This window comes from Rutilus rutilus (genome assembly GCF_951802725.1).
Source record: "Rutilus rutilus genome assembly, chromosome: 4".
In the NCBI taxonomy this organism is placed as follows: Eukaryota; Metazoa; Chordata; class Actinopteri; order Cypriniformes; family Leuciscidae; genus Rutilus; species Rutilus rutilus.
In genome coordinates this window covers 46,973,793-46,989,734 of record NC_140212.1, presented here as the reverse complement: position 1 = coordinate 46,989,734, position 15,942 = coordinate 46,973,793, and the positions used below count along the sequence as shown (strand labels likewise).

Sequence of the window (15,942 nt, the reverse complement as noted above, 5' to 3'; positions counted from 1 at the left end):
TAATATCTTTATAAGGTACTTGTCTTTCAACATCAAATGAGCTGCTAAGTTGCCCAGGTAAATTGTAGAAAATGAGCAGTCAATTCCATCACCGAAAATAAAATGTATTACTTGTATTACCTCCTGCCAATATGACTGAATGACTGGGCAGCTCCAGAATACATGAAAATGGTCTGCCAGCTGTTCTCCACATTTCCTCCAACATAGACCACTTCCCTTCTCGCGAGACTGAATAGATTTTAACTTGGGGGTTACAAAGTATCTAATAAGATTCCGCCAACAGAATTCTCTCCACACACCCGAGCTGGTAGAAGTTGCCTGTACAGAACAAATATTCAGCCAGTCTTCCTCTGAAATAACTAGACCTGATTCTTTTTCCCATTTTAATCTAACCTTATTTGTTGATTGTTTCTTTATGGATTGGATGGCTAGATATAGTTTTGAGACAAGTTTCCTATTATCTTTATTTTTATACATGTCAACAAATAAATCAATTAAATTGGTGTCATGCTTCTCCATGTATCGTATCTCTTTATTAAAATAAGTCCTAGTTTGTAAGTACCTAAAAAAATCAAGTTTCCCCAAACCATATTTATCAGAAATCTCCTGAAAGCTATCTAATTCTCCCTTTGATGAAATTGAACTAAAAGAGGTGATGCCATGCCTATACCAGAACTGAAACCTCCCATCAGCCCTTGCTGGTTTAAAGTTGGGGTCGAAAGCAACCCATCTTAATAGTCTAGATTGTCTTTCAAGTAACGGAGAGTTGCATTCTTTAAACCAGATTCTAAAAGAAACCTTAGACCATTGATTTAAACTTTTAGAATACTTTTCATATAAAGGTTTGCTACCCAGCACCGATTGCAATGGTACAGTCAGCTGCGAGATCTCCAAGTCCTTCCACTTTGCTGTATACTCTGGGTTACAGCAGCATGCTAAAGGTCTTAACTGGGCTGCTTTGAAATAATCTGATAAACATGGCAGTGATCTACCCCCTTTCTCTTTTGGTAGCTGCAGTGTTTTAAATTGAATTCGCGGCCTCCTACCCCCCCATACGAATCTTGAAGTCCACTTATCCCATTCATTAAATTGTTTTAAAGGGACTTCGACTGGTAAAGATTGGAAGAGGTATAAGAGTCGGGGGAGCATGTTCATTTTTACTGTATCTATCCTGTTATGCATCTCTAGGGGCAGTTGGGACCACCTATCTATATCTGATTTAATGTTCTTATTTATAGGACCATAATTGCTATCAAACAATTTAGAAATATCCTTTGTTATTATAATCCCCAGGTACTTAATACTTGATGAATTCCAATTAAATTTAAATCTACTCAGTAAGACATTATGAGGGGTGTAGTTATAACTTAAAATTTGTGTTTTTTGAACATTTAATTTATATCCTGAGTAAGTGCCGAATTTTTTTAAGATGGACATCAACCTAGGGATACTAACCTCTGGTGCAGTAACAAACAACAAAACATCGTCTGCGTACAAACAAATTTTTTGTTCGAAACCTTTAACCGTAATACCTTTTATCTCCTGTTCGTCTCTAACTAATTGTGCTATGGGCTCAATAAATAAAGCGAAAAGGGTGGGGCTGAGAGGACATCCCTGGCGGCAGCCTCTTTCCAGGCTAATACTCTGAGTGAGATGTCCGTTGATCCTTATTCTAGCCTTTGGTGATGAATACAACATTTTGATACATCTAATAAACTCATCTTTAAAACCAAATCTTCTCAATGCCAAATACAGGTACTCCCAGCGAACCGAATCAAATGCCTTCTCGGCATCTAAACTAATTACTACTGCTCTGATGTTTTCTTTAGTGACATGATCAATTACATGCAACACCCGCCTAATATTATCTTGTGTCTGTCTGTCACGTACAAATCCTGTCTGGTCTGAATCCACTAATTCTGGTATTATATCTTCCAATCTTTTAGCTAATATCGATGCATATAATTTATAATCCATGTTTAATACAGAAATTGGCCTAAATGCACTACACTCCTTTTTGTCTTTACCCTCTTTAGGAATAACTGAAATTATTGCCTCACTCCATGTTCTTGGTGGTTCACCTCCTTTAAGTGTATAGTTAAAGCAATCAAAAAGTATAGGAACTAATTGATCTTTTAAAGCCTTATACCACTCGGTTGGAAAGCCATCTGTTCCCGGTGCTTTATTAACTTTTAATCTAGAAATTGCTTTCCCTATTTCTTCCTTTGTGATCTCTGCCATTAGGGCTTTATTTTGTACTTCACCTATGGAAGGTAAGTCAAGTGATTCTAAAAATAAATGTATTTCCTGTGAACTGGTTGTATTTGGTTCCTTGTATAGATTTTTATAGTAATTTTCAAAAATGTTGTGAATATCTTCTTGCTTATGGCAAATCTTTTTCGTTTTGGGATCCCTAATTTCATATATTGTATTCTCAGCCTGTTGCTTCCTTAACCTCCATGCCAACAGCTTCAAAGCCTTAGGGCCATTTTCATAATATCTCTGTCTAGTGAATTTAGCTTTTTTCTCTAATTCTTCCTCATATAATTTATTTATTTCCTTTTTAACATTGTTTATTTGATTTAATATATATGGTTTCTTCTTCTCAACATGTTCTCTCTCTAAGAGGTTCAGATTTTCTTGTAGTTCAAGCAGCCTTCTACTTCTTTCCTTTTTTCTATACGATGTGAGAGCTATGAGTTTTCCCCTAATAACTGATTTTAAAGCATCCCACAGGACACTTGGTGATACTTCCCCGTTATCGTTGTTATCCATATAATCCCGCAGTTCTTTTTGGACATATTCCTTACATGTCTTATCATTCAAAATGCTTGTATTAAGTCGCCACAGCATATCCTTCTTTTTATTATCTAAATGCAGGGTCAAGTAGACAGCTGAGTGGTCAGAGATATCTCTGACTCCTATCTTGCAATCAATAATTCTGTGCCTGTCTGATTTACAAATAAAAAAATAATCAATTCTTGAGTAAACATCTTGACTTGCAGAGTAGAATGTAAATTGTTTGTCTGTTGGGTGGAGATCCCTCCACACATCAATCAGTCCCATCTCCATCAAAAGTTTTTTCGTTATACTAGCTCTAGAAGTTAACCTCTTTAGTGAATTGGAGGAATCGAGTTTAGGCTGTATTTGGGTGTTCCAATCTCCTCCACATATTAAAACCCCAGAGGATTCAGAGGCAATTAACTGAAAAATGTCTTTAATACAGGAATTATCCTGCTCAGGAGCTATATATACGTTAACTAGTGTAACTTCTTTCTGATCTAGAAATCCCTTAACTAAAACATAACGGCCCTCTTTATCAGTAAATTCAGAAACCACTTGAAAATTTACACTATTAGAAATTAGTATTGCTACCCCTCTTCCTTTTCCTTTCTTATAGGATGAGTAAAATACATTCTTAAACCCTAGTTTTTTTTATTTTTCGTGTTCTGCACTGTTAAAGTGAGTCTCCTGCCAAAATATGATGTGTAACTTTTCCTTTTTCATCTTTGCAATAGCCTTGCTTCTCTTAATTGGATTGTGTAAACCATTTACGTTAAGGGTAATCACCCTATATTCCTGACATTGCATTTAAAACAAACACACACAAAAAAAACACTATTTGTAAACCACATTATTGGTGACCAAACCTGAACTATATTAGAACTATATAACAAAATCAGAACATCATAACAACAAAAAATAGACCAACAAATCAAAAAACACAGGTAGACTTCCATTGTGAAGTAATAACCACTTCGTGATGTGGGGGGAATAGTCCAGCAGCTAACCACCAGAGCCCCCCTTCAGTGCAACCTATAGTACACTCAAAGATGTACTGTATGCACTTAGAAAAGTAAAAAACAAATGTATTACCCATACTTGTCGGTCAGCTATATTCTCATTAAAGGCTAAGGGTGATTCTATTCAGTTAAATTAGATATTTAAACTCCAACAGAACTGAAGGATCAACAATATATATATTCAATGGGTAAATGTAATGAATAAAGAACAACAGACTAGTGGGGATTTTACAAACAACTTAAAAGACCATAGGTAACTTAGCCTAGTCTATTGTGGGCGTTAAAACGTGTCCCTTGGTGCTAATGTCATTAAAGCATTAGTGTCCATAACCAGACAACTGCCTCATTTGCTCGATATTTTTTACTCGTATAATGCAGTTACTTAACGGTCTGTTGTCTCCCGAATCCATTACCTTAATGGCTTTAACGGTAGATCTATCTGGGCCGGTGAAAACTCCGTAGCTTTTCCTTGATCCAATCCTGGCGGGTCTGCCGATTTGCCGTGTTCGCGCTCGTTGATCGTTGCCAGGCGACCTTCCGTGCTTTTTCCGCAGCCTCATCAGTTTTCTCCCACGCAATCGGGAATCCCCTCTTCTTCAGGTCCTCTGCTGCTTCCGCTGCGCTTCCATAAGTAATCGGCCCACTGTCGAAAAAGACTCGCAGTTTCGCTGGCGGCGGTGTTTGAGACCGTATTCCTTTTTCTCTGAGAACACTCCTGATCTGCGTATACTCTTTCCTTTTTGCTAGCGTTTCTGCAGGATAGTCATGATCGAAGTAGATCCTCCTGTCGCTGTGGTAAATCTCCTTTTTCTTCCACGCAGAATGCAGAACCATCTCTTTAATTTTAAACTGCTGGAAGTAGACAATCACCGATCTAGCTTGCGCCTCTCTGGGCGGTTTGGGGCCGAGCGCTCTGTGGCATCGTTGTATTCCAAGGTCAACATCAGCAAGGGGTTCCAGCTCTTTTCTAATGAAGTTCTCTATGAATTGGAAGATATTGTTTCCCTCAGTTCCCTCCGGAATTCCATAAATGCGAACATTGTTACGCCTTGAGCGTGCTTCCAAGTCTGTTAACTTTAACTGCAAACTTTCCTGAGCTTGTAGTGACTGGCTCAGTGCCTCTCTAAAGTCCACGGACCACTCTTCAGCTTCGGCTATCCGAGCCTCGGCCTCACTCACTCTGTCAGTAGTCGATTTTAGATCGGTTGCAACCTCATTAAGCTTCTGGTGAATTTCCTCTCGAATGTCCGCTAGTTCCTTTTTCAAATCGTCTCTAATTCTATCGCGAAAGTTACTCAGTTCAGTCTTCATCTCCGTTGACATCATCTTTATATCTGTGCGGATGGCGGCGATGTTAACTTCCATATCCATCGCTGTTAATTTAGCATTTTGTCCTTGCACGCCATCACTATCTCCTTGTTCCTCGGCCATGACGCCCTCAGTCGTCATTTTCTCACCTTTCTCCGCTTTCCCAGACTGCTTTCCCTTGCCTTTCCTGTACTTTTCCCCTTCCATCCCTGATTATTAAAAAAATAAATCTTAATTATATTCAAATTGGGGAATAAACTCCGACCGAGCGGGAGTGCGGGTTTATGCGGCCATACGCTTCGGATTACCACCGGAAGTCAGTTCCTGTCTAATTTCATTGGCTGACGCTGCTATGACCATGGCGTCAGTGCCAAACTTCAGCCACGCCTTCCGTCAAGCGTTGACGCTGACGCCCCGTGTGAACGCACTGTTACCAATGTTAGTTCGAGCCGGCTTTCATATGACGCACTTTCAGCAAGAGGGATTGCGGCCCGTGAAGAACTGACTGCAGATTGGCGAACTCATCCAGCGTTGCCAGAGGAACCACTGAGAATTCCTGGTATCTCAGGGCGCTATCTGAGATGTCTTCTATACAGGTTTGGTAAGAGAAGCGGTAGTTTTCCACAAACGCGACCTCTCTAGTCTCTCCCGTGTGATTAGCGCTGTTTTCTTGAGAATTGTGGGCTACTCGGTCATTTGATTATCAAAGGGGAAATTGCTATCCCCTCACACTCAAACTACATCATGCCAACTTTAAATCAGCTCTCTTATAGACAACCGTCATAGGATGGTATTTTTAAACTTAAGCTAGCCTCAGACACGATCTATCTTCCAGCCATCATCTCTTCTTCCCGGATGTTACACCTCCCGCCCCCCTCAGCGTTCAACCAATCCCAGCTCTTAACAACGGCAAGTACTTTTAACTCAAAACTTAATCATACATTTGTCTTCATTTTCAATCAAAATAAATATATACATATAAATAAAATATTAGAAAATAATATTAAGGAAATATTACCAAACTAAATGAATAAACTTCGACCGGGCTTCATAATGTACCTTTATTATCCACGCATTTAGAACACACATCTGGAATATTCCCGGACATTTGATGAAGTTTGACAGGTGTTATATAGGTTCTAACCATTTATATTGAAGTAATTTAAACCTTGTATTTATTGTCTTTGTTTGTGCTTTAAGACATGGATATTTCCAGTCTGCCTCTTCTATATCTTCCTTTATATCCATTTTCCAGGCATTAAATTTGTCCAATGTTGATTCAGTAATGTGTTTGAACATTAAATTATAGTGCACAAATATGTGACCCCTTGCCTTCTAATTTTCCAAGAGTTATTTCTTCTAATTTTAATTAAAGCTTGCAAGGGTGATGCTGAAATCCACGGAAAGCGCTGATATCAACACACAATTTCGTGTCTGGATTAAATCCATCTCCGCTGAGAGATCCTGTGCAAAGGATATCTTGACCCCGTCGTGTGTGATGTCTCACCGCCTTGATTCACGGTAGACAAATTCTTTCTCCTGAAACTTTAAGAAGCGGATGAGTATTGCTCTGCTTTGGTTGGGCTTCCCAGATGTGAGTGTGCGATGAACCCGCTCTAGGGTGAATGATTTGTCTGGTCCCAGCCATTGTGTTAACCTCTCGCTTATAAATTCAAGGAGAGTTTTCTGTCCCTCGGCGCCCTCTCGAATACCATAGAGCCGGAGGTTCTTCCTTTGGCACCCGGTTCTCCAAGTCATCAGTCTTTGATTCAAGGTAAATGATTCATTTGATGGTTGAGTCGAGTGCGGCTTCTGTTTTCTCAAGTGTCTTTTCTGTATCGTGTATGCGGCCTTCAGCCTCCTCAATACGCACTGCATTAGAAGAAACATCTCGTTTTACATCCGACACTTTGCTTTTCAACGTGGCCATTGAGTTCGCCATATCAGTCAGACGGGTATCTATGTTGTTGTACTTAGTTACGATCTCTGCTCGAAGTGATTTCAGTTTGTATAAAACTTTGGCTAAGCTATCCATGTGGTTAGCTTCCACTTCACCTGGTGAACTGGGTTTTTGTTGCATTTACAGTGTTCTGACCACAAGGGGTCACCGTGGAGATGGGTGTCGGGTTGTTTTGAAGCCTCGACACAATCCGGCACATTTGCTTGAACTGTTTCAGTGCTCCATAAAGCCTCGATCTGCCCACCACTAGATGTACCACGATCCATATGCGCAGCTGACAGCAGATAAAATATGTTGCACAAGCCTGTGCATTGATGCTGAGTGCACTCTATGTGCTTACTTTGGCAGGCATCTGAAGACATGAAGTCCCTAGTTTCAAATGCTCCAATATCATTCCAGTCTCTAAAAAAACCCAAATCACTGGACTTTTGACCTGTCTACAGACCTGTCACTCTCACGTCTGCGTGAAACAAAGTACATTTACTCTGTTACCTTTACTTCTTTATGTTGGGCGACGTTCCTCTCGTTACTTTAATGCAATACATGTTAAGAAATGCGTTGTTTATTCCAAGCACGCTGATACTGTTATTCTGGGACATGAGCGATGCCCATTTACATATGAATAACTCTTTCAAGTCGATTCTGTTCAAACTGAGACTCTGAGACTCGAACCCACATTGCACATCAACATTTCAAATTTCAACATCTAAAAAAATAAAAAATAATTCTGTCTATATTTCTATTACTGTACTATATTGCATTATTTAAATTTAGGTTTCTTTATAATATTAGTATTGTGTTATATTTCATTCTTATTGTGTAATTGTTGGCCATGTCTGCACTTTCCTTTTGCACTGGAAGCTCCTGTCACCAGGAGAAATTCCTTGTGTGTGTAAACAAAGTGCTATTTTTCGGACTACAAAAAAAGTTCTGTGATATTTCATTTTGAAATAATGCACTTAAACAAAACAAAGATGACATTTTATTTTATTTATTGCCCTTATATTCAGTGGAGAAACTGAGATGGATACATACATCACGATAAAGAGTAAATTATAGATCTTTTTCTGCAACCACACACTTAATTTTTTAATACAAATATTTAATGAGTTTCAAAATTTCAAAAGTTCTTTCCAATCCTCTGTAATTAGAAGATCAAGACATTTGACTTTATATTCTAATTGCGATCACTTCACTCTTATTTAGATATAAGCCAGAAGCTTTTGAGAAAATATCACTGCTTTGGGAATTTGCGATTTATCCTTTGAATTATTTTATCATTTGATCATATCATTTGATCATCGTTTTCTGTATGTGAATTTCTTTTTCGTGTTAACAGGACTTTTATTTTGGTGGGGCGACATGACATCATAAGGCCGCGCCGCGCTCCTGCATCTGTGAGTCTGTTGAAGAAAGGTTTGTGTTTGTACCCATTTAAAGTGTTTAAATCAATGCAGCTCGTTTATCAAAATTATATATTTTTTAAATGAATATTGTAATGTTTTAGTAACAGTAACGAACATATTTTTTTTACAAGTAAAGTGCATGAATAAAGTAATGAACATTTTTGAACTGTTTGCTCTCTGGCAAGTAATGATAGAGAAACGGAGCTTTTCGAAACCAGTTCAGATTCAAATGAATCAAATGATTCAGAGTTTGTAAGCGCTCGAATCACCGAATCACGCTGACGACTCCTGCAGTTCACCAGTGTAAATGCAGCAAGAACAACAACACACACATGTGGAATGACAACTTCTACAAATCAACTCACAATGTGTTCATCACAGTCTAATCCATTAAAAATAATCTACAAATAAATACCATATGTAAATCATAAATGTCTAAATATTTATTGTCTGTATAATCTATGTTTTTGTATTCATTTGTATAGCTAGTTTAGTGTTTTTAGTCTAATCAGATCATTTAAGTCCATTAACTCTCTCTCTCTGACTGACTGTCTTACAGGTGCGCTGACTACTGAACTATTATAAAGATGGCGTTTATTAAAGAGGAGAGTGAAGACGTGAAGATTGAAAAAACATTCAGAGTCAAACATGAAGAAACTGAGGAACACACAGGTTGGTCATCAACATAATCTACATAATCTAGCCTTGAGATCATGAATGTATGAAATAACTTTTCTGCATTTGTCAATGAGAGCATATGTCGTAATGTAGATATATTAAGGTTTCGTAAGGGCATGGAGAAATATAGAGCTGAGTATCCTCAGCATAACAGTGAAAAGCAACGGTCCTACTACTGAGCCTTGCAGGACTCCATATGAACATGTGATCGATTTTCGAGTCTATTTAAAAGAATGTTGTGGTCAATGGTGTCAAATGCATCACTAAGATCGAGTAACACTAATAGAGAGATACAACCACGATCGGATGATAAGAGCAAATCATTTGTGACTCGAATGAGAGCTGTCTCAGTACTATGGTACGGCCTAAATCCTGACTGGAAATCCTTGCAGATATCATTTCTTTCTAAGGCCACGTCCACACGAAGCCGGTGCGTTCCCTATCCGAATTTTTTTTTTTTTCTCGTTCTAAAAAAAAATTCCGTAAACACGGCGTTGTCTCAAGAAATATCTGCGTACACACGAAACCACTGAAACCGACTGAAAACGGTGTAGTATATATGCCAGACCAGTATGGGGCGCTGTAATTCTGCCACAGAGATACACTATACACGGAGAAGAAGACTTTGAGCATGCACATAACCTTGCACGCTGTATACGAACTAAGAAGAAGAAGACGAAGATTATCGCTTGTTGCTCACCACAGTTGCATAGAAGCAATAGATTTTGCTGTAATAAAGCTAGTAGGCTTAGTAGCTTCTGCAGCACGAACACAATCATGTAGTCCGCCATTATTGTTGTTGCTGTTACTCGTGACGCAGCCGACACGTGATGTGATGACATCATCGTTTCACAAAATATACGGATTGGCTGTACACACGAAACCGCAAGGGTGTCGTTTTCAGATTTATCCACTTTGGGACCCAGTTTAAAAAAATAGCGGTTTCAGTCTCCCAAAACGCCGGATCCGTGTGGACGAAACACCAATATGATAAAAAATGTATACGTATACAGCGAAACGCGTCTCCGTGTGGACGGGCCCTAAAAAGATTGTGAGGAATACTGCCTTTTCTAGAATCTTTGACAAAAAGGGTAGATTTGAGATCGGCCTGTAAATAACTAATTCTTTAGGATTAAGTTGAGTTTTTTTAATGAGAGGTTTAACTCTTTCCCTGTAAGCATTTTTTGAATAAGTGGCAAGCCACCACTAACATTTTTGATCATTTTCACAAAATTTTCATGGCCCCCAGAATATTTTGTTATATGAATATGCAATATTATCAAAAGAGAACAGACCATCTGGTTTTATACAACAACAACAAAAAAGTTTTATTTTAGCTTCCTGGGTCGCATTCCTTTTTTATCAATACTTGAATGTTTCATAATAAAGCTTTTTAGCTACATTTTGAGCAAAAAGCTGAGAAAATCTATTCAGAACGATGATCAAAACGCAGATGGACTAGATCGAGTCCAACAACACCTTGTCCTGAGTCAACATTTAATTCGGTAAAATTAGGCAGTTTTGATTTATATGCCGTTTAATGTTGATGATCGCATTATTTTACATATGCATCTGCTTACATATGATATTGCTTGTTTCTGCTTCTTTGCCTGTGTTTTGATCAGGAGATTCATTACTCTTTTAGAAAATGCATAATAGTGCCCCCTACAGTGAAAACACAAAGATGGTAATTTACGTCAATTCGGGGAAATGGTTGATAACAGCCAGCTTAAACGTTTTTGGTACGTATCCTAATGACAATGATGAATTAATAATATGAAGAAGAGGGTCTATACCTTCTGGAAGCATCCCTTTCAGTAGCTTGGTCTGTAAAGGGTCTAACATACATGTTGATTTAGATTATTTGACAAGTTTAGATAATACATCTTCATCTAAAGCAAGGAATGAATGGTTTTGTTCTTCAGGATGTCTTTAGCACGACGTCTGATGCGATACAGCAGTAGATGGTTACATGGTCATAATTTTCAAGCATCTTGCTAGTAAAGAAATGTATTCCTGCTCCACTGTTTGGAAACATCTGAAGTTGAAGCTTTATTTCTTGTTAGCCACTGTATCAAATAAATGCCTAGGGTTGTGTTTGTTCTCGTCTAACGCCGTTTCACACATACTCCGTTTGCAGTGCGTATGTGGTGCGTATTTTTTTCCGCACCTATGTTAACAGGTTAGAGCTTTCACATTGCACACGGTTGCAGTCCGGCGATCCGTTCCAGTTGCGGTGCGTATACAGCAGTGCAGAGATCGTTTCTGCACCGAGTCTATTTCTGCTGTGGGCACGTGCTGAATTAAAGTGACAGCGCATGGTTCATGGTCAAAATGAACACAGATTGAACTGAAAATGTAGTAATCTCACCATAAATGTATTTAATTAAATCCTACTTTTTTCACAGTCATCTTTTTACTAGTCCAGGAATGCGACTACACTTCGTTGCCTAAATTCATGCTGTAGTTCTATTATTTGTCGGAGGGAAAAGATCTGGTCGATACAGCTACGACCTGGTCGGAAACCAGCTTGGTTTTCTCTTGAATACACAATACTTATCAGGTTGAGCATACTGTTCCAGACTCTATCTGAGGATCGCTCTGTATGAGTACTTAGCTTCCTATGTCTGGTCGGAAGGTCGAACGACTCACGAGGCCTCTCTGTTAGGTCAGCCCTAGAGCTGGAGACGCTCCCTTGATTTAGGGTCCCTTTAAGAGTGCCCAGCCTCCACAGGGCCTGAAGCACTGTGTATATCCAGGATCGAGTAGAGTTACTCCCCTCATTTGCAAGGGTTAGAAAGCGCTATGCTGAGTTCTACTCTCCAGGATGCCCGTCTCTGATCCGGTCTGTAAGCGATTACTGCCACTATCTGCAGTCCTCCCTATCGGATGCCTCCACAAGTGAGGCAAATAATGTTAGAGATTCTGTTTAGGAAACCGGCAGGTTGTTGGCAAGACAAGGTCAATAAATTAGACCAGGTCAGTCTCCCTTTTGGCATCTGGGGTTGACTATGTACCCCTCAGAAAGTGATTGGACGGGACTCCTTTCGGACCCCCTGGTCATATTCCCTTCCATGGAAGTTGTTGGTTCCAAGCCTTTGAGCGGCTTTTGTAGGCCTTCGTTGTATCAGAGGCCTTTCTGAGACTTATAGCTTTGGCAGTGGGCATAGGGAATACTGTCACTGACAGCCTGTATGTGACCTGAAGGGGAGTGTTTGGCATTTCAGTGAAACTGCCATTTTCTGGTGTTTTTGGCACAGCAATAGTTGGCATACACTCCCGTCAGCATGGTGACGCTGATACATCGTTCCCTTAAGCGTCATCGACGCATTGCAAGTTCCCTTTTTAAAAGGTCACGACTATAACCTTTGTTCCCTGAGAACAGGGAACGAGACACTGCAGCTGCATCCGAAAACGTAGGCAGTGACTTGTTGCCTCGCTGCCCTATCAGGCAATGACTTTACAGGCAGCGTTTGGCAGCATTTATCAGTTTTCGGACGCAGACTGCGTCTTTTGCCATGCAAAAAGCAGACTGCGTCTTTTGCCCACTTGAATGCCTGCTGAACAATCCCTTCAGACGATAAGTGGATGACATGTTCTCTAGGCGCCCCTTATATACTTCCAGGTCACACTAGTAGTGACGTCATAGGGTCGCCGGTCAATAAGATTGCTGTGATTTGATAAGCGTTTCAGACACCGGATCATGTGGAGGCGTTCCCCAAAATTGATGGAATGTCTCATTCCCTGTTCTCAGGGAACAAAAGTTACAGTCATAACCTGAGACGTTATTGCTGCTAAAGGTTTGAATCATAGGGTGTACTTAGTTTGACACAACTGGAAAGTTGTCCTTGTTTTGGTTTTGTACATCAAAAACCTAGTTTTGTGTTTTCTGAACATTTGTTGACTCTTCTCCAGATTCTTCTCCAGCGCTCTACTGTGGGGTTTTATAAGGGTCTTGATAACTGCCAGCTTGAGATTATTTGTGACGTGTCTTAAAGAAAGCAAACAATGAACAATGTTGACAATTTTTTTGTTTTTAGTTGTTTAGTGCATATATGATCTAGAATACATGTTGTTGGATTTGATGTTTTACATGTTTAAATGGTGTTAACTTGTTTTTGTATGTTTTTTTTTTTTTTTCACTCTAGACCTGATGGACCTGAAAGAGGAGAGTCAAGAACTGAATGAAATGGATGAGGAAGATCAGTATGAGCAATGCCATGATTTCATGACTGGGGCAAAATCTATTAGTTACTCACAGACTCATAAAACAGGAACTAGAAACCTTAAAGTCCAGATGGGAGTTCACATTGGAGATAAGCCTTTGACCTGCCAACAGTGTGGAAAGAGTTTCAATCGAAAAGACAGCCTTAAAGCCCACTTGAACATCCACACTGGAGAGAAGCTGTTTATATGCCCTCAGTGTGGAAAGAGATTTACACAGAAAAAAAACCTTAAAGCCCACATGAGAGTTCACACTGGAGAGAAGCCTCACACCTGCCAACAGTGTGGAAAGAGCTTCTCACTTCAAGGAAATCTTACGACTCACATGAGAGTTCACACCGGAGAGAAGCCATACACCTGCAAACTGTGTGGGAAGAGTTTCAGACATAAAGTACACTTCAATGATCACATGAGGATTCACACTGGAGAGAACTGTGTTATATGCCCTCAGTGTGGAAAGAGTTTCACAAAGAGAGTGTACCTTGAGAATCACATGAGAATTCACACTGGAGAAAAGCCTTTCACTTGTCCTCAGTGTGGAAAGAGCTTCACGATTAAAGGAAACCTTAAGGTTCACATGAGAGCTCACACTGGAGAGAAGCCTTACAAGTGTCTTCAGTGTGAGAAGAGTTTCACATATCACACAGAGCTGAAACGGCATTTGCAAACTCATTCTGAAAAGAAATATCCGGTTTCCTCAGTGTGACAAGTTTTAGAAAAAGGAGCACATCTGCGAATTCAATTGTGATTAGTCTAATAAAAACATCACACTTACAAAAACATTGGAAAAGTCATGAAAATGTGAGACCCTGTTTGTGTTCTTTGTTAAAGAAAACCGTTAAAGAAGTTTATTCAAGTGTGCTATTGATGTACTTTTAAAATAAAACAAAGTATCATTTCAGTCTACATAAGTAAAGAAGCATAAACTAGGCTGTTTTAGATTTTCATTGTGTAAGCAATGTTTCTATTGCTAATGTTACTGAATGACGAGTTGAGCCCATGAAGAGGAAACGACTGTGGAGCTTTGGGGCTGATGATGGACTCGATCTACTCCATCTGTGTTTTGATCATCGATCCAGACGTAGTCTTTGAACAAAAAGCTGAAATATTTATGTTTTTGCCAAAGTTTTTTTTTGTTATGAAACGTACCCACATTATGACGCTAGAACAAAAAATGTTTTGTTGTCGTTTAATAGCAGAGGCTCTTATCTTTCTTTTAACCCTCTGGGCTTCTTCGTAAAATAGTCACACTTAGCTTCCTCCCGCCTGAAAACGGGCGAAGCCTTAGAATTTTACTTTACTTTTTCCCAGGATAACCAATCAAATATATTTTTGGTCTATAATGTTTTCTGATTATTATTTAGAATTTTTAGATTTTTTTATGATACTTTGCATTAATTATATAGTTTTTATGAGCTATTTTTTCCATTAGAATTAATATATATATATTCATTTTATTTATTTTATTTTATTTTTCAATAAATGCAACATTTAACATCAAAATAGAGTGCAGGCCTAAAAAAAAAAATTTAAGTGAGAAGAGCGCCACCTAGTGGCTTTAAAATGTATTAATTTGTGTCATGTCCTATAACCGCCTATAGCTTTTTTATTTATTTATTTGATTTATTCCCATTCGGAAAGACATTTTTTTATTACTAAGCAACCACTGAATGGAACAGCACAAATTATATATCATTTTAAAGCTTAGGATCTCAGCTTTTTAATGCATCTAATTACATTTATTAACTCCTAACGAGTGCTGAGTAATCCCTCTAAAACCGAGTGTACCGCCAGCAGGCGCCACCTAGCTGCGAAAATATTCTTTACCATATTTTTAAAAAATCTTGCCTTGATTAACACAAAGTTGATGTCATTTGAAGGCTTAGAGTCTGAACTTTACAGTGAATGTATCCACTTTGAAAAACTCTTAAGTATTGCTGAGTTATTTGCTGATAAATAGAATTTCTTTTTTTTCATAATCTATAAAATAATGTACTGCAATGTGTCAAAAACATCATACAGCTCATGAAACATTCTCAGATAATTGAAAATGGCACTTCATTTTTTACAGCATATTATTACAATTAAAATGAGCCCAAAATTAACATAATCTATTCCTTTTATGACAAGATATTATTCATGGGGAAACAATTGCCCATGAGGGGGTGTCAAAGACTGTACAAAAAGGCTGTCTCTTTTCCAAATGCTGTAACTTTTGATTCCTTTATCCAAAAATGATTATTTTATCCAGATGCAGCTAACATGTAGGGGGACTTCACTAAAAAAGAATTTTCCTCCTACCTTATTTCCTTCCTGAGTTATTCCATGACAAATAAGAAAGATATGCAAAATCATAATAAAAATTATATATATATATTGTCTTTTATCCGCTGTTTCTTGGCAGGACAATGTCCAAATGTAATGTAATTTATATTTTCAAAAAATTTAAAAAGAGTTCTTTCAAACGATACCTACCTTTTGACTCTCCTTGCTATAGTTTTGGAGTTATTATGATTATATAATTTTTATATAGTTTGGGGCAAAATTTGCTGTTTCAGTCTTA

The 15,942-nt window shown here is 38.5% G+C and overlaps 1 protein-coding gene across 1 annotated transcript; it reads left to right on the top strand.

The window, feature by feature from the left end:
- The first annotated feature begins 8,412 nt into the window (after window positions 1-8,412).
- Window positions 8,413-14,303, top strand: LOC311290153 (uncharacterized protein). Its single transcript, XM_084408473.1, has 3 exons — window positions 8,413-8,487; window positions 9,037-9,149; window positions 13,304-14,303. Exons 2-3 carry the CDS (start codon window positions 9,065-9,067, stop codon window positions 14,083-14,085), a joined length of 867 nt encoding a protein of 288 aa, XP_084264599.1. The 5' UTR covers window positions 8,413-8,487; window positions 9,037-9,064; the 3' UTR covers window positions 14,086-14,303.
- Window positions 14,304-15,942: the final 1,639 nt, after the last annotated feature.

What these genes read in the sequence shown, in the direction of transcription:
- LOC311290153 (XM_084408473.1), top strand. Translation starts at nt 9,065, where the DNA reads ATGGCGTTTATTAAAGAGGAGAGTGAAGACGTGAAGATTGAAAAAACA. An exon ending in AGAAACTGAGGAACACACAG is followed by an intron (nt 9,150 to 13,303) that starts GTTGGTCATCAA and finishes TTTTCACTCTAG; the next exon opens with ACCTGATGGACCTGAAAGAG.